This window comes from Sinohyriopsis cumingii, chromosome 3 (genome assembly GCF_028554795.1).
Source record: "Sinohyriopsis cumingii isolate HCF-2022 chromosome 3, ASM2855479v2, whole genome shotgun sequence".
Classification (NCBI taxonomy): domain Eukaryota; kingdom Metazoa; phylum Mollusca; class Bivalvia; order Unionida; family Unionidae; genus Sinohyriopsis; species Sinohyriopsis cumingii.
In genome coordinates, this window is record NC_142963.1 from 73968125 (window position 1) to 73984698 (window position 16574).

General features: G+C 37.3%; 1 protein-coding gene across 5 annotated transcripts in view; it reads right to left on the reverse strand.

Annotated features, from left to right (window-relative positions):
* The window catches only part of LOC149803108 (long-chain-fatty-acid--CoA ligase 1-like), a 134152-nt gene that overhangs the window by 50503 nt on the left and 67075 nt on the right, over positions 1 to 16574 (reverse strand). For all 5 annotated transcript variants that reach the window (XM_089952713.1, XM_089952715.1, XM_089952714.1 and 2 more), the window contains 6 exons: positions 11786 to 11853; positions 10727 to 10822; positions 8294 to 8393; positions 4948 to 5120; positions 2865 to 2897; positions 1203 to 1254 (listed from right to left, as the gene is read on the reverse strand). In XM_089952713.1, coding sequence (XP_089808839.1) covers positions 1203 to 1254; positions 2865 to 2897; positions 4948 to 5120; positions 8294 to 8393; positions 10727 to 10822; positions 11786 to 11853 — 522 coding nt within the window. The remainder of the gene's footprint in view (positions 1 to 1202; positions 1255 to 2864; positions 2898 to 4947; positions 5121 to 8293; positions 8394 to 10726; positions 10823 to 11785; positions 11854 to 16574) is intronic.

A 16574-nucleotide genomic window follows, 5' to 3' on the forward strand; every position in this document is an offset into this window, starting at 1 on the left:
GTAATGGTTGTCATGTCTGTATTAGGGCTATAAACACTATCAAGACTATCTCAATATTAGGCTCAACACATCAGATTATCTCCAAGTAATATGCTTCAAGGCTACAGTGTGTACATATTTGTTTCAAGGATTCTGAGATTCCAAGCTCCATTTTCAAAATTAAGAACACTCCAAAGAAGATCACATCAAGCTGTAACACTAATAATGTCCAAATGTACTCTCCAACATTAAATTTGAAAATCCAGAGAAATATTAAATGCCATATACAAGTGAATCCTTCACCTTTTCGTTTATGAATATTTATCTATTAAGCTATATATATCCAATTTCATTACACAAAGAGTTTTTTTTATAAAGTTTTTTTTAAAGTAAATGATATTTGGGTGAAATCAGTACAGTAGGCAATGGTCATATTGTATCACAGATGCCTGGTGACTCCATATTGTTGTGGAGGCTACAGGTTTCTAATGCTGATAACATTCATACCCTCTTGTGTCAGGGTTGAAAAAAATCCCTTGTTGAAAATATGGAACAATCAGAATTTTGAGCTTGCTGACACAAAAAATTGCTTGTCTACAATTTTGAGTACAAAATATAAAGGGGAAAATATGGAAAAGATTTCTTTTAAAAACTTTTTTTGACAGATTATAATTCTTGGCAGGTGGAAAATTTAGAAGTTTTCAAGCCCCATCTTGCACTGATGTACAGTTAATCATCTCTCCTTAATTGTCCCTGTTAAAATAAGTGAATTTCCAAAAAGTAATTCAGTATTGATTTAGATCAGGGGTCTCAAACAAGTGGCCTGTGGCCCACCAAGCCGTATCCTGTGGCCTGCAAAATGATTGGCGTCACAATGTGTCATGAGAGATAACAGAGGTGGTGTAGCCCTTTTGCCATCAAAAATGCCCTCATGTGGCCCACAGGGTGGTTTGTCTGAGACCTCTGATTTCGATGATAAAATAATGACCAGCACCAATCAAGAATGAACCATCAGATGGCTACTTTTTAACAAGCAATGGATTTGCCAGGAAAGCTCACCTGATATAAGCCTGCTGAAACCAATCACTATGACACTGGTGGTATAGCATACACTCTCCTGCACTTAGCGCAGGTCTAAAATTATATGTTTGGAAAGCTATCTAATGGAAATTTTGACCCTACTAATACTAATGTAAATAATTATGTGTATTAAACAAAAGTACCTGTTGTTCCACTGGTGTAACATACCACTGCAATATCATCTGGTTTAGCGAGCTGCAAGAAAAATATCAGTTATATAGAAAAATTTAGGTTATATGTTGTTGTTGTTGTTGTTTTTGTAGGGTTTAATGCCATTTTTCATCACAAGATAGGCTATACATGGCAGCCAGTATAAATGGTGGAGGAAGAACCCAGGAAAACCCCAGGAAGAAACACCGACCCACGAGAAGCTAACGACAAGCTTTCTCACATACCCACATTAGCCGAACCTGAGACTCGAACCCATGCAGACAGAGGTGAGATGGCAATGATTCGTAATGGTGAGCAATTTAGACAACTCGGCCACTCAGGGCCTCTTTAAGTTATATAGCAATCATCTTTAACTCTGAATGTACAGACCTAGCATGATCAAAGATGAACAAATGCTAAGAATCACTGGGGCTCCTAATGCGATGGAGTGACATCCGGCAGCATTATATTTTTTACCCATTCATTCCAACAGCATCCAACTGTAACATATGAATTCATTTAAACTTTACCTATATGCATCTAATGTATTTTAAACATGAAGTCAAGCATATTACTCTGACTTCTAGAGTACATGGTATACAGAGAAAGATGGCTGTAGTTCTCCAAGTCATGATTTACAGTGGTTTGAACAGGCATGTCCATACCCACAGCCCACATGTGGTCCAGTCCATCACATTGTGTGACCTGTGGACATGTAGGCAGTCCATTTGAAAATATGCATAATTAGTGATAAGGAATTGTTCTTCCTCATGCAGCTCATGACCTTAAGCATTTCATCTGTTCAAGCCCTCAGCCAAAAAAGCTGGACACCACTGGGCAATAATGTGGTTCTACCATCTGACCAATCTGATCTTTATAAGATAAAGAAAGTATTGGAAAGAAGATTATACTAAAATCTACCTTGACAAAGCATAGAAAGTATGTTTTTCAACAAAAATTTGCATACCCATAACAAATGGACAACAGGCAGACTGGCATCTTGCTACCTTGAAAACTGTCTACAGAAAGAACCAAGGGGTCATAATATTGCTCACCTATGTAGTTGACATGTCAGCATGTGAATGCAAATTCTCACATATACTGAAACCACAAGGCCACCAGAGCAGTTGAATACATCTGAAATCTACATAATGCAAGCTTACATAACAAATCTGATCAAAATCTGATCACAAATATGACTAGAGTGTTTACTAACTCAGCCAAACAGACACAACATGCATGGACTTTTCTCATTATCCAACTCGCCATGTAAGCTTTTATACTAAATCTAAGTCTGATCAGAAATGAAGCCTCTAGAGTGTTCATAAGCAATTGTTGATGGATGGACAGACAGATGAAACAAGAGAGACGACAAGAGTAAGATCAGAAAAGTGGCCTCTAGGGTGTTCAGAAACTCTGCCAATCAGATGTAAGATCACCAAGTTAATATGTGCTGATGTGTTTACAATCAAGCACATTAAAGTCTCAATGACATAAGCTTAACTACTGAATCTGAGCTAAGTCAGATCAGAAATGAAACCCCCAGAGTGTTTACAAACACTGTTTATGATGGACAGATGATAAACAATGGCAAAAAGGAAGTCACTTGGCCTTTGGCCAGTTGAGCTAAAAACTTTGATGCTAGACAGGCTTACATTAGGCTCCTGTGGGTTCTCTGATCCAAGTTTCTGAAAAAAAGAAAACAGTTTTAATACAAATCTCCATCAAACAGTCACAAAAGAAACATCAAGACATTACAAATTAATAGCAGAAATGTGAAATATGATCTCCATAAATGTATTGTAGATTAACACCTGGGAAATTTGATTTTTAGAATTAGAGTTAGGAAGATTGAAAGTCTAATATCCGGTGTGTGTGTGTGTTTCTTTTTAATGGCAGCTCAGCATAATAAAGGCCAAATGGTGCCAAGTAAAAGTAAGGACTGAAAATGTATTCATCAATTGCACACAAATGTTAGTAGATAAACCCATTCCAAAATATTGTAAACATAAAGTACAACGTACAATAAAGTTGAAGGTAACGAACTTCTGTAAAAGGTACATACAATAAAAGATAAAGGTGAACTATAAGACCTTAAAGCATATGGTCAAAATTTGTTATCTAAACTGTATTCGCTAAAAATTTCTGTGACTGCACATCATGAATTTTTTTCACTGATTTCACATCAAAATACTCCTGTTTCACAGGTGAAATCTGACACACTGGAACAGAATGTGTTCCACTTCCAGGGCATGAACACTGATCAAGGTTCTCTTCTTGAGGTATGTAGGGAAGTATGTAATGTACATGAATGGCACAGTGCCAAATCATCTCTGCAATTTGTTCTATATGATGGATGCCACCCTCTAATGGTGGGTTTGATGTTCTGAAACTTGGTCATGGAGTTTCCATTCCACATATTTTGCTAAATATGAACATTTTGATATATATATTTTAAGTTGGTAACTGTAATCATCCATTCGGAAACAGGTGACTGCTGGGCAGCTTTGGCTGCTTTAACAGCTCATTTATTATGCTGTATACAAAGGTGACTAGGCAGCCAACAGTACAGAATATTTACTCCAGACTCTTAACAAATGATGTGTCTGTAAGACATGGATAAATCGATAGACTGTGTATAATGATAAAGAACATCTAAACAAATCTGAGTGCAACACCTCAATCCCCCAATCAAACACTTACATATCACCCAATCAAACACTTACAGATCATCCAATCCAACACTTACAGATCACCCAATCAAACACTTACAGATCACCCAATCAAACACTTACAGATCATCCAATCCAACACTTACAGATCACCCAATCAATCACTTACAGATCACCAATCACTTACAGATCACCCAATCAAACACGTACAGATCACCCAATCAAACACTTACAGATAAACCAATCAATTGTTGTTGTTGTTGTAGGGTTTAACACCATCTTTCAGCACATGATAGGCTGTACATAGCGGCCAGTATTAATGCTGGAGGAAGAACCCGGGAAAACCCCAGAAAGAGCCACTGACCCACGAGAAGCTACTGGCAAGCTTTCTCACGTACCCACATTAGCCGAATCTGAGACTCGAACCTACGCAGACAGAGGTGAGATGACAGTGATCCATAACGGAGAGCGCTTTAGACCACTCGGTTACTCGGGGCCACTTTACCCAATCAAACACTTACAGATCATCCAATCAAACACAGATCACCCAATCCAACACTTACAGATCACCCAATCAAATACTTACAGATCACCCAATCCAACACTTACAGATCATTAAACACGGATCACCCAATCAAACACTTACAGAAGGTTGTACTATGATCAAGATCTTCTGATGTCGCTCAAGGAAAGATATTCTAAATATCTAATTTGCACAAAAAGACATGTATCATGCTAGATATCTACTAGTACTGCATAATTTGTATTAACTACACACTACAAAAATGTACAGCATCCTTGAACTAAAATGAGCAAGTTTTGTAGACTTGCTGTTTAATATTTATTGGGCATAGTCCACCTGACAACTAGGTAATAATAATGAATGATATGCAAGCATACACATGTGTGGAGCAGAACAATTCTCTCTTAAAAGCCAAGCTTGCAATTTATATTGCTCATTTTTCAGGTGGATTAGTTGGTAATAAATATTCTAATGATTGGTCCTGCATCCAGATCATTTTGGTAGTGCCATTTCAATTATTTTTTCTCATAATTAAATCTGTACCTCAAAGTCTTTGTATTGGATTGTCTCCACTTTGAACTCCTGGGCCTTGTTCTTGTTTTCTCCACTGACTTCTTCCATTACCACAATTTTCTTTACATTTGGAGTCTCTTTCATGCGACTGAGGAGATTTGACACCTTAGAATTTTTGTCACATATCACTAGATCTATCTCCGCTGTGAAGAAAAGCACACAAAAAAGAGCTGAAATATAGTTCTTGGAAAAAGACTTTCACATAATACTTTCAAGTTGTTACATAGACGATTTGCAGAAACAAAAATTAACAACTATAATTATTTGGCAAAGTGCTGGCCCATACTGCCGGTGTGATTACATCTGCCTCAAAAGGTTTGGTTTATATCCTAACTAGATCTATTCAAAGTCCTATAACAAATGATGTGCCTAAAGAGAAATTATACTACAAGACCCAAAAGCATGGATCACAAGACAACAAAAGTTAAATATGCAGGAAATGTGTGGGTCAATTTTTCAATGTCTGTTGCATTAATTGAACTAATAAATTCTGTATTTTTATAAATGTCCATCCAAAAGTAATCATTTAAATCCCACTGTTACAGAGAAAGAAGGATGCTGCAGCATCTGACCAAGGGACCAAATGGTTCCCTTTTCAATTATCTTGCTGCCTTGCAGTTGTTTTAAACTGGCAGTAGGTTTAAAATTTTACTCAGAAATAACTGACGACTGGCTTTATATAAAGGTGCCGATATTTTTTTATTTTTTGCTTGCAAGATAAAGCTGGAATTTCTAGCATAAGAAAGAAGACAACTACATTAACTACTTTTCCTTACTTCACACATGATATACCTTGAAAATGAAATAATGACTGGCTTTATCCAAATGCTCATAGTTTTATTTTATATGCAAGCTAAATGTAGAATTTCTACTTTAGAATGTAGTCAATTAAGGTTAACTATATTTCATTACTTCACATGTGATTCTCTTGATATGAAATGCCTCAAATTGAGATAACACTTCAATACATTTTTGTCTAACAAAACGATGACAATTTCTTTGTGTAGGATTAATATTATGTATTATTATAGTATGGTTAATTACACAATGCAAACACGCTTACTCAGGTGGTACCTGTTTTAAGTTCTATGAATTCAAGCCTTAGGAGATGGCACAATGAAGCTGAATGGGTAAGGGTGTGTCAATCAACAGTAGAGAAAATGCACACCTTCTGCACTGATGTAATATCATGTTTTGACAAATGAGTTTATGGAACTGTATGCCCAAAGTCAGTGGTTTTACTCTGGTTCATGGGTTTCCAACACCTTAAAAACACTCCTGCACTAAAATAAGAGCTGTTAAGAGTACTAAATAGAAACTGTTATGAGTTTTAACATCTAAGGCAAACTGGTCTGAACTGCACACAGACAGGTGAACCTTTGCAAAAAGTAGGATTAGATGGGCATATGGAACAAAGAGTGGTCTCGATACGAAAATGATGGGTCCGTTAGACAAAGAAAAAAAACCAAAACCTTTAACTGTTACCCTTCAGCTCATGCGTGAGTGAAATAACCAATGAAAAAGGACGTTTCTAACATAACTTGGCATTAGGTTAACCAGAAATCTCTTAGAAGTTGATATATTAGGATGTATTCAGAAATAGCCCCCAAAATGTTTTTCCTATTCAATTTCACGCAAAAATGTCAAAAACCTCCAGGCGTTAATGAGTTAAACAGTACTAAACATAAGCTGTTACAAGCATTAAATATAAGCTGTCAACTGTAAGCTGTTAAGATTACTAAACATAACCTGTTAACAGTACAAAACATATGCTGCTAAGAGTACTATATATCAGCTGTCATAAGCATTAAATATAAGCTGTCAAGAGTACTAACTAAAAGCTGTTACAAGCATTAAATATAAGCTGTCAAGAGTATGAACTATAAGCTGTTACAAGCATTAAATATAAGCTGTCAAGAGTACTAACTATAAGCTGTTACAAGCATTAAATATAAGCTGTCAAGAGTAAGCTGTTTAGATTACTAACTATAACCAAGATCTGCCAACCCTGACGAGTCTGTCTCAGTAAGGCAGTTGATTCTTTTCCGTAAGTTTGACCAGTTTTCAGTAAGGTGTAAAAAATATCATAGACTGCTACTGTAAAACTGGAAAACATAATTAAAAGTTTGGTATTCGAAACATGCAGAGAAGACAAACTCTAGTTCCAAACCCTATGCAAACCCTATGCAGCTCAATGGCTTGCTATATCTCAGCTTGACTTAATTCATAGAAATTCTTTTTCCATTTCACATGATGATGGCAATCATATCTCCCACCATAAGTCATGCTCAAATTGGCATGTGATGTCCAATAAATGTAATTGTGTCCCTTCCAGCTTTTATTCAAAAGAATCTGAATATTCCTTTTTATTCTTTTGTGTTGATTATTAACACTTTTCAAGAGGCTTAGTTTCCCTTTTTATCTTATAATTGCATCGCTTGCTTGTCATGCATTTAAAAAAAAATTCTATAATCAATAGTTTGATCATGCAGATGCTTAGCATGAACAAAAAGGTGGTTTAAAGCATCTGATGTGCTGCTGTAAAGGTAGTCTGATTCCCTGACTAATTTCAATCATTCTAATATGAAACCTGGATCCAAATCAAATACAGATGAACAAATTTTTCGGATTTTTTGGCAATGATCATTTTTCTGTAGTTTTGCTTTCATAGCGCAAGTCTGTGTTTTAAGGGTAATTTTCGTAAGACTTACAGCAAAATCATAAGGGGTGGCAGGTCTGATAACCTGCTAAACCTGTTAAACAGTACTAAACAAAAGCTGTTACAAGCAATAAATGTGAGCTGTCAAGAGTAAGCTGTTAAGATTACTAAATATAACCTGTAAACCAGTACTAAATAAAAGCATTTACAAGTATTAAATATAAGCTGTCAAAACTACTACATATAACTGAGAATTAAATATAAGCTGTAATGATGGCTTAATATAAGCTGTTAATAGTACTAAATAAAAGCTGTCAAAAATACTAAATATAAGCTGTTACTAGTACCAAATATAAGCTGCTAAGAGTGTTAAGAGTACTCAATAGAAGCTGTTATGGGCATATAAATAAAAGCTGTTAGGAATACTAAATACAAGTTGTGAGAACCTGCTGACATAAAATTTAATAAATAAATAAAGTCAAAACCAGAAATATTTTAATAAAAAATGGATGCTTCACCAAATTGTCTTATAACTGATCATATTGCAAAATTTAGCCAGGTTGTGATGGAAAGAGACAAAAGGATGAACCAATGAATGATGGTAACAGTGCCCAGCCACTGCTGAGGCTGTCAGAAGAATGGCTTGTAATAACTTACCTTGGTTAAGTATGAAGCTACAAGACTCTGCTCCAAGTGTATCATACAATGGCACAATAGTCATGGAGTACATGTAACAAGCCTGCTCTACTATGAAGTACTGTAAAAGATAAAATATAGTACAGTTATGTCAATATAACTGTTAAGATATTTATGTTACTGTATTAAAACCTGTACATCATGCACCCAAATATCTGAATAGAAAAGACTTAGCTATGACATACTGCAACTTTAGAAATGGATGTATGCTGAACACCAAAGACAACTATGGCGTAGTGCAACTATCAAACAGGATGTATGCTTAACACCAAATACAGCTGTAGCATACTGCTACCATAGATCTGGATGTATGCTGAACACCAAAGGCAGCTATGGCACATACAAATATATGTGTGTGTATGCTGTACAGCAAAGACAGCTATGTCATAGTACAAATTTCTGTATGTATGCTGAACACCAAAGACAGCTATAGCATATACAAATATATATCTGTATGTATGCTGTACAGCAAAGACAACTATGGCATAGTGCAACTATCAAACTGGATGTATGCTTAACACCAAATACAGATAAGCATACTGTTACTATAGATCTGGATGTATGCTGAACACCAAAGACAGACATGGCACATGAAAATACATATATGTGTGTATGATGTACAGCAAAGACAGCTATGTCATAGTGCAAATATCTGGATGTATGCTGAACACCAAAGACAGCTATAGCACATAGAAATATATATCTGGGTGTATGTTGTACAGCAATTACAGCTATGTCATAGCGCAACTTTAGATCTGGATGTATGCTGATAAGAAATGACCTTGCTACTGAATAACGCAACTGTAGATTTGCATGAACTGTAGATCCACTGCTCCGGTGGCCAAGTGGTTAGAGCATCTGCTTCGGATGCAAAAGGTCATGGGTTCGAACCCCGGCCTAGTCATACCAAAGACTTTTTAAAACGGTACTAACAGCTGCCTTGCGAGGCACTCAGCATTAAGAACTCAGTGTTAGGACTGGTCAGCCTGGTGTCAGGATAATGTGACTTGGTGGGACACGATGCTACATGTCTGCGGCATGATGTCCCAGTGCTAGACAACACTATAAACTGCCATAATGCAGACATCATAGCAATATGACTGAAAAATTGTTAAAGCTATGTTAAAAATCCAAATCACACACACACACACACACACTAAACTGTTGATCAAGGTGTATGCTGAAAAGCTCTTTGTATAATGCATCAGTAGATTTGCATGAATTCTAGATCAAGGTGTATCATGAAGAGTAAAGAATTTAGCTCTGCAATAATGTAACTGTAGTTTGCATGAATTGTGGATCAAGGTATATGCTGAAGTGAAGACTTTAGCTTGGGCATAATATGGGTGCATGCTGAACAGCAAAGATTTGGCCATGGCATGATGCAACTTTAGATCTGGGTGTATTTTGTTCACCCGAAGCAGACCAATACTGTACTCTCTGATCTACTGATGCATTATATAATATTAGCATGCAATTATGTAATTTGAATTTTATTAGAAGTAAATACATCTGCTCTATTACTCAAAGATATGCAATTGTTATCCACTCTGTTGCTCAAGGATATGTAATTGTTATCCACTCTATTGCTCAAAGATATGTAAGGGCAATCCACTCTATTGCTCAAGGATATGTAAGGGCCATCCACTCTTTTGTTCAAGGATATGTAAGGGACATCAACTCTATTACTCAAGGATATGTAAGGGACATCAACTCTATTGCTCAAGGATATGTAAGGGACAGAAACTCTATTGCTCAAGGATATGTAAGAGACATCAACTCTATTACTCAAGGATATGTAAGGGCCATCCACTCTACTGCTCAAGAATATGCAAGGAACATCCAGAGAAACACTTTACCCAACACAAACAAAATTCTCTACCATTCTCCTGACTGATAACATTATGAAAAACTTTAAACTGTTCTCCTGATTGATAATATTATTGTGTTCTCAAAACAAGTTCTGTGGTTTTTGTTTACCCTATCTGGCATACTATCATTACCAATTTATCTTTTCTTCCTTTTATGTCATAAAACAAATGCATATTTTTGGGCAAGATTTTTTTAATAAAAAAAATGAAATGAAGTTTACATGAATCATTGTAATAAATTAAATCAAATTCATCCTCACATGTACCCATTATTGCACTTTCTCACAGTAAGGCCCTTCATTATAACATAGTGAGCACAGACATGGATCCCATTTCGTTAAGTCGTAGTGAAATTATATTTATCATGTACTTCATTGTAAGGCAGCCTCATAAGGCAGTATACTGTATGGTTCCCATGGACAGTGTTGTAATGAGGGTGTAATGTACATGAAAGCATACATATAGTCAAACTCCTTGGACTGAGATATCTGACAGCAATACGAGTAAGAAAATGACCTTTTACCTCTGGTCTATTCTGCGAATAGATGCCTATCCTGGCTCCCGTAGTGTGTCCATGTTTTTTCAAAGCTGCTCCGATATTAGCTGCCTTCAACAAAACCTGAATATGAAAATGCAAGAGAAGGACTCGATTAGGGCAAAAGCAATCAGAAGAAACATCTCATTATATTGTCATATACCTACACTACTGTCAATGATGCCTAGACTTGTCTCTGCCTCAACATTGCTGTCCCTTGAGTAATAGCATGAGGATGCATGCTGCCTTCATGACAGTGTTCCCTGTTGCCCTGGTAATGAAACTTCCCTTTTGCAAATTCAGTCCTAAAACATTAATGATATCATGTGAAACAAAACATTAATGATATCTTGAACAATAAACATTTTACAGATATCAATCACTTTCTATACAAAAATGGGGATGGAATTTATGCATTTGTAATTGTTCTAGGGCAAGCAAGAAGTACTAATGGCAGTTTTCTTTAATTACTGCCAATTTACCAAGTTGTTTTGGTCTGAGAAGTGGTTTTATCCTGCTTCAAGTATCCTCATTTGGGAAATGTACCCTGCCTTACTTTGATAGTCAATGGATAACACTACTCATATTCATAATTTCTGTCACTGATCTCCATTTTTAAAACTGTCAATACTAAGTCTAAATCTAATGAATACTGTGTACATACTCCCTTGCAAGTCAAATCCAGCAACCAAATGCATCAACCCAGATCTGCCACTGCATAATGCACCAACAGATCTGTCAATGTACTTTATTAGGTGTAAGTAGTAGAACAAACAAGATCTGCTGGCACATTATATGATGGGTAAGTCAGGGCCTTTGTTGTTTGCAATTGGACTCAATTTATATTCAAGTGAGTATAAACTGTATTAGTCTCAGCATTTTTCACTTCCTATCTTTCCAAATAAAGATATTTCTACTAGCATAACATCCTTACACTCCTATTCTTTGCTTCTGTTTGTGCATTTTAACTATAAAAGAATTAAGGCTCACTTCCTCTGTCTATGCCCTTCTCACTGTCACTTTTATATATAAGTTAACAAAACTCACATCATCATAAGATAGCCATTGGTATGGTTCACTTGAGCTAGGTTTCCATCCCAGGCAAGGTCCATTATCTGAAAAAAAAATACAGTATAAACTGTCAATCTGAGCAAATTCCATGACTCTAATACAAAATTCCTGTTCTTCATGATATACTAGTATCTTTTTTGACGGAGTACATTTTGACCATCAAACCCTTCTGTCCCCAGCATGTGATACACTTACATACATGTCTGATCCAAACGCAAACCCTGAGCTGATGTTGCATAATTTGCTGGCAGATCAGGGTTGATGTTGTTTGTTCTATTGATCCCTGTAAGTCCTAACAAACTGCGCTGAACCAGATCTCTCAGTCCAACATGCTAACCACGGCTTACAAATTTAATCTGGACATGTGTATGACTAAAACCAATGGCATTTGACACAAATGTCTTATAAATATTATATAATCAAATTATTCTCAAATAAGAGTGTTATTTGTTATAATACTATTTTATATTTCTCTTCCAATTAAATTATTGCTCATTGTAATCCAATAAAGGGTATTATTTTGTTATTTTTAAAACTTGTACTTTTGAAATATGTGCATCTGGTATTCCACAAATTTTTTTCTTCTTTTTTCATAATGGAGGGTTGACATCATTTAAACAAATCTGGAAGAACTTCATGACAGGATGGTTTCTGTTAAATTTGGTCAAATTCTGTTCCGCAGTCTTTGAGAAAAAATCATTTATACATTTTGGAATTTTTAGTAACAGTGGTCATACCTGATGGATGACTGCTATCATATTTAAACGATTTTCATGCCAGGCTGATTTCTATCAAATTTGGTGAAATTCTGCTGAGCAGTTTTTGAGAAGTTGTAAAAACCAATGCAGAATGAAGGATGCATAACACAACACAAATTACAGATGACACACAATGGACAAAGGACCAAACCATAAGCCCACTTGACCTTATGGCTGGGTGAGCTAAAATTAATGTCACCTGCTTTAGAGTCCAAAATGTAGTTGCGAGGGACAATTTTAATGACATATTATTTCTTATGCTACTGCATAGCTAGTTCTTTTCTGGGAGGAAAATATCCAACCAAACGACAGAAAGTCTTTCCTCCCATAAGCGCGAAGAAAACTCTTCCAAAACAATGCATCAGCCCTGCATGAGAACCCCATATGTCTCGGGCATGCATGAAAGCCCCCTCTTCATATGTATGATGGAGCAGCCTAAAGTGGGACATCAGCATGGGGTTGGAGGAGGAAATTTTACAATAGCAACAGGTAAGTATTATGTCATTAAAATTAGTTCCCCCACACCATAAAAACAACATTTTAATATCAGTAATACCATACCTGATGCTATTGCATAACTAAATTGGTCAGTTTGATGGGAGGTCTGATCATCTTAAAAGTGGCAAATAAAAAATACAAGGAACACTTAACCTCACAGAAGCACAGGAGACTACTGTATGATGGAATCCACTTGGGCCACTTTTTGAGCAACAACAACTGGTCCCAGTGAGAAAATGCCTTCACTTTGACTGGCTAACAAGCAAAGGTAAAAGGAGAAGAAAGTAGTGTTAGAGGGCCAAAATGGGGCAATCATCACATCCTTCAAAGATGAACAAGTCTGATAGGCCACTGGGTTTTATTATTCAGGAAAGATGGGTCTCTATCAGTAACGGAAGTCATAAGCTCTCTTGATAATTAATGCTATCCACATACAATGGTGGAAGCTGAACCCTTTAATGGGTAGGAAATGACATTTTCTACCATTCTTTCTCCCTTTGGAGGCTGCCAAAGTAAAAACTGAAATTAAAAGTCTACTTGGTCATCCCCAGCATAGATAGGCAAGAAGCTGGGGATCTCAATCGGAGTGGAGCAAGCAATGGAAGTTTAGTTTTTGCCTTAAAAAACCTGGTTTGCAAAGGAGAGAAAATGACCCATAATTCCCAGTGAACCTTATACAGCCCTCATCTTGCAGACACTAACATAAGCAAGAAAACCATCTCGAAGGTATGTTTCTCTAAGGAAGCTTCACCCAATGGTTCAATGGAGGAGTTTATTTGAAGACCACAAGACACAAGAGAGATTCCAGTTAGATATGAGAGTGAGACACTGGTCTCTGCAATTTGAAATACCTGATCAGATCTGCTAAGCAGATATCCATCCTAATGATAGGGCCTCTGAAAATTTGAGCATGTTTGAAAAGGCTGCTTGATAGTCCTTAATAGTAGAGATCAAGTACTGTTTCTCTTTAAACAGGAAGAGAAGAAAATTGGCCACTGCACTCACAGAGGAACATATAAAACTGAAGACATTTTCTACTAAACCAACAACAAAAGATTCTCGATTTGGCATTGTATACCTTAGAGTCTGATCTTTTTCTGGACTGAAAATGGTTACTTGGCAACTTTCTTGCGATGACATTGTCTGAGATGAGCCAAGGGTAAAGGTGAAGGATGAAGGATTAGTGCCCCCTCCTGAGGTAAAGTATGATTGGGTGAAGTGTGAGTCATTCTCATCCATTTGGGAGAAGCAGCATTGTCCCCATTCTGTGAGGTCAGAGATTAAATAGCACCCTCTGAGAGGGATAAACAGCCTCCTCTCTCCCTGCTCAATAAGGGCTGATTGTGAGTTGTACCCTGCCCTGTAAGGGACTGGAAATCAGCTTACAGACACCAGATTAGGGCCAGGGATTTAATTGGCATTACCCCTTCCCTATTATTCCTATAAATAAACCCCTGGGATATGGGGCATTTCTCTGCAGGAAAATGATTGGCCCTTTCCCTACGTGAAGCCATGGACTTAAGGACTGGATGCAATGTAGTGAAATCAAGCCTGCAGGCCTTGGACCTACTTTGCTGTCAAGGATGGATCTAAAATGAGTGAGGCAATATAGTCTTCTCCAAAACACTTTAGGCTGGTGGAAATTGCCCTAAGCCACCATCAGAGGCCAATTCTCCACATGCCATGTCTCCACTTAAATGGAAAGATACTGGGTCGCATAGTCCTACCTCTCAGTAGAGTGCAGGATGAAATGACCTTCCTGTCCCTGTTGAAGCCATTATGTTTGAGACAGAGCAGGCCTGTAATAACCCCCACCTACAGGTCCCCTATCCTTTCTCAACATTTGGTTAAGGAGGCAGAGGAGGAATCCTGGTTGTTTGATAAGCAGTGAATGAGGTTTACAGCCTCATGCCTAATGGTCTGTGTCGTAATCTTTTGGTTCCGGTGATTCCAAAACTCTTTCCAGTTTGGAGAAACTATCTGGGAAAAAATCTCAACCTGAGATTGGTAGCTGCTTCTAGCTATAGGGTTCCTGGCTCACAAAAACTTTGGATGCCTAAGCAACTCAAGTGGTTATTTCTACAGGGGACCTGGGATCACCTTCCAGTGAAACTCTGGAATTCTTATAGCAAAAGGCTTGGGTATTAGTAACCGTAGCCTCGCATGTTAACCTCTTTTCAGCCAGAAGACCATGACTTCATGTAGGGAAAGGGCCAAAGGCCCCTTATACAGAAAGGATTTATATGGATAATACGAAAGGGATGCCGATCTGATAACCTTCCTTAATCTATGTGTCTATAAGCTGATCCCATTCTCCTGCAGGAGGTAAGAGCAATCTTGAGAGAGAGTGGGACTCAGTCCCATCTCCAAACCATAAAGGCTCCAATGACTGGTGCCTGGTCACCAGTTCAGGTGACTCAGATCTGAAGGAAGCCCCTTCCCCAGACTGACAGACTTAAGACTTAAATCACTGATAAAGTGTTGCTCCACAGCTCAATTTCAGTCTGCACTAACCTCAGGGCCAGTAGATGATGCTGTTCCCCAATCATGGGAGGAGGCAGGATTCTGGCCAAAAGAGGGTGCTGCTCCTCTTAGGGGATGGAGTGACTTACTATCTTAATGGAAAAGTGAGGATGCTGTATCTCCATCTCGTGAGCGCTGACTCACTCTCTGCCCTCATGAAATGACTCAGAGAAAAAGAACCCTGAAAATTCCAAAGACGAGAAAGGAATCTTCTTCCTTTCTTTATAGATATGTCTACATTTGGTGAGATTCCAGACCTTGTCTGACCATAAGCTGCAGAAAGGATAATCATCTGTCCTCTTGCAGTGTGCAAGATAATCAAGTATGGTGTGTGTTCCAGGGGGATTTCCTGTGACCACACCTACCCACATCCTGCTTGGACATTACTCCTGTAAAAGAAAGCTGAAAAGAAGATCTTTATATGCAAAACTTTTATGAAACTAAAAATACAAAAGGTAACATTAGACTAAGTCTACGCTATTATGATAATTGCAAAAACAAGGAAGCAATGCAACATTCAGTACAGAAAAATACAAAATAATTAAGTCAACCAGGTTTAAATGAAAGCTACGGACTACCAAATAAGCAAAAAAATAAGAAGAAAAACATGATTGCTAGGAGTGAAACAATTTGATGGTATATGGATGCATCAATACTTTCACACATTGATACAAGAGGTGGAGAATCGATACAAAATTATAACTGCATGCAAGTTCTTTTAATCTTCAGCAGTAATGAATCATTATTTTTTGTTTGCTTTTTATTCTTTAAACTGAGAAATCATCTTAGATATCTGTTGCAGGCACAGGCACTAGTGTGTGTGTGTGTGTGTGTGATTTGGATTTTTAACGTAGCTTTAACAAATTTTCAGTCATATCGCTAAGAGGTCTGCAGTGTGGTAGTTTATAGTGATGTCTAGCACTGAGGCATCATGCCACAGAAAAGGAAGCATGATGTACCACCCAGTCACATTATCCGAACACCAG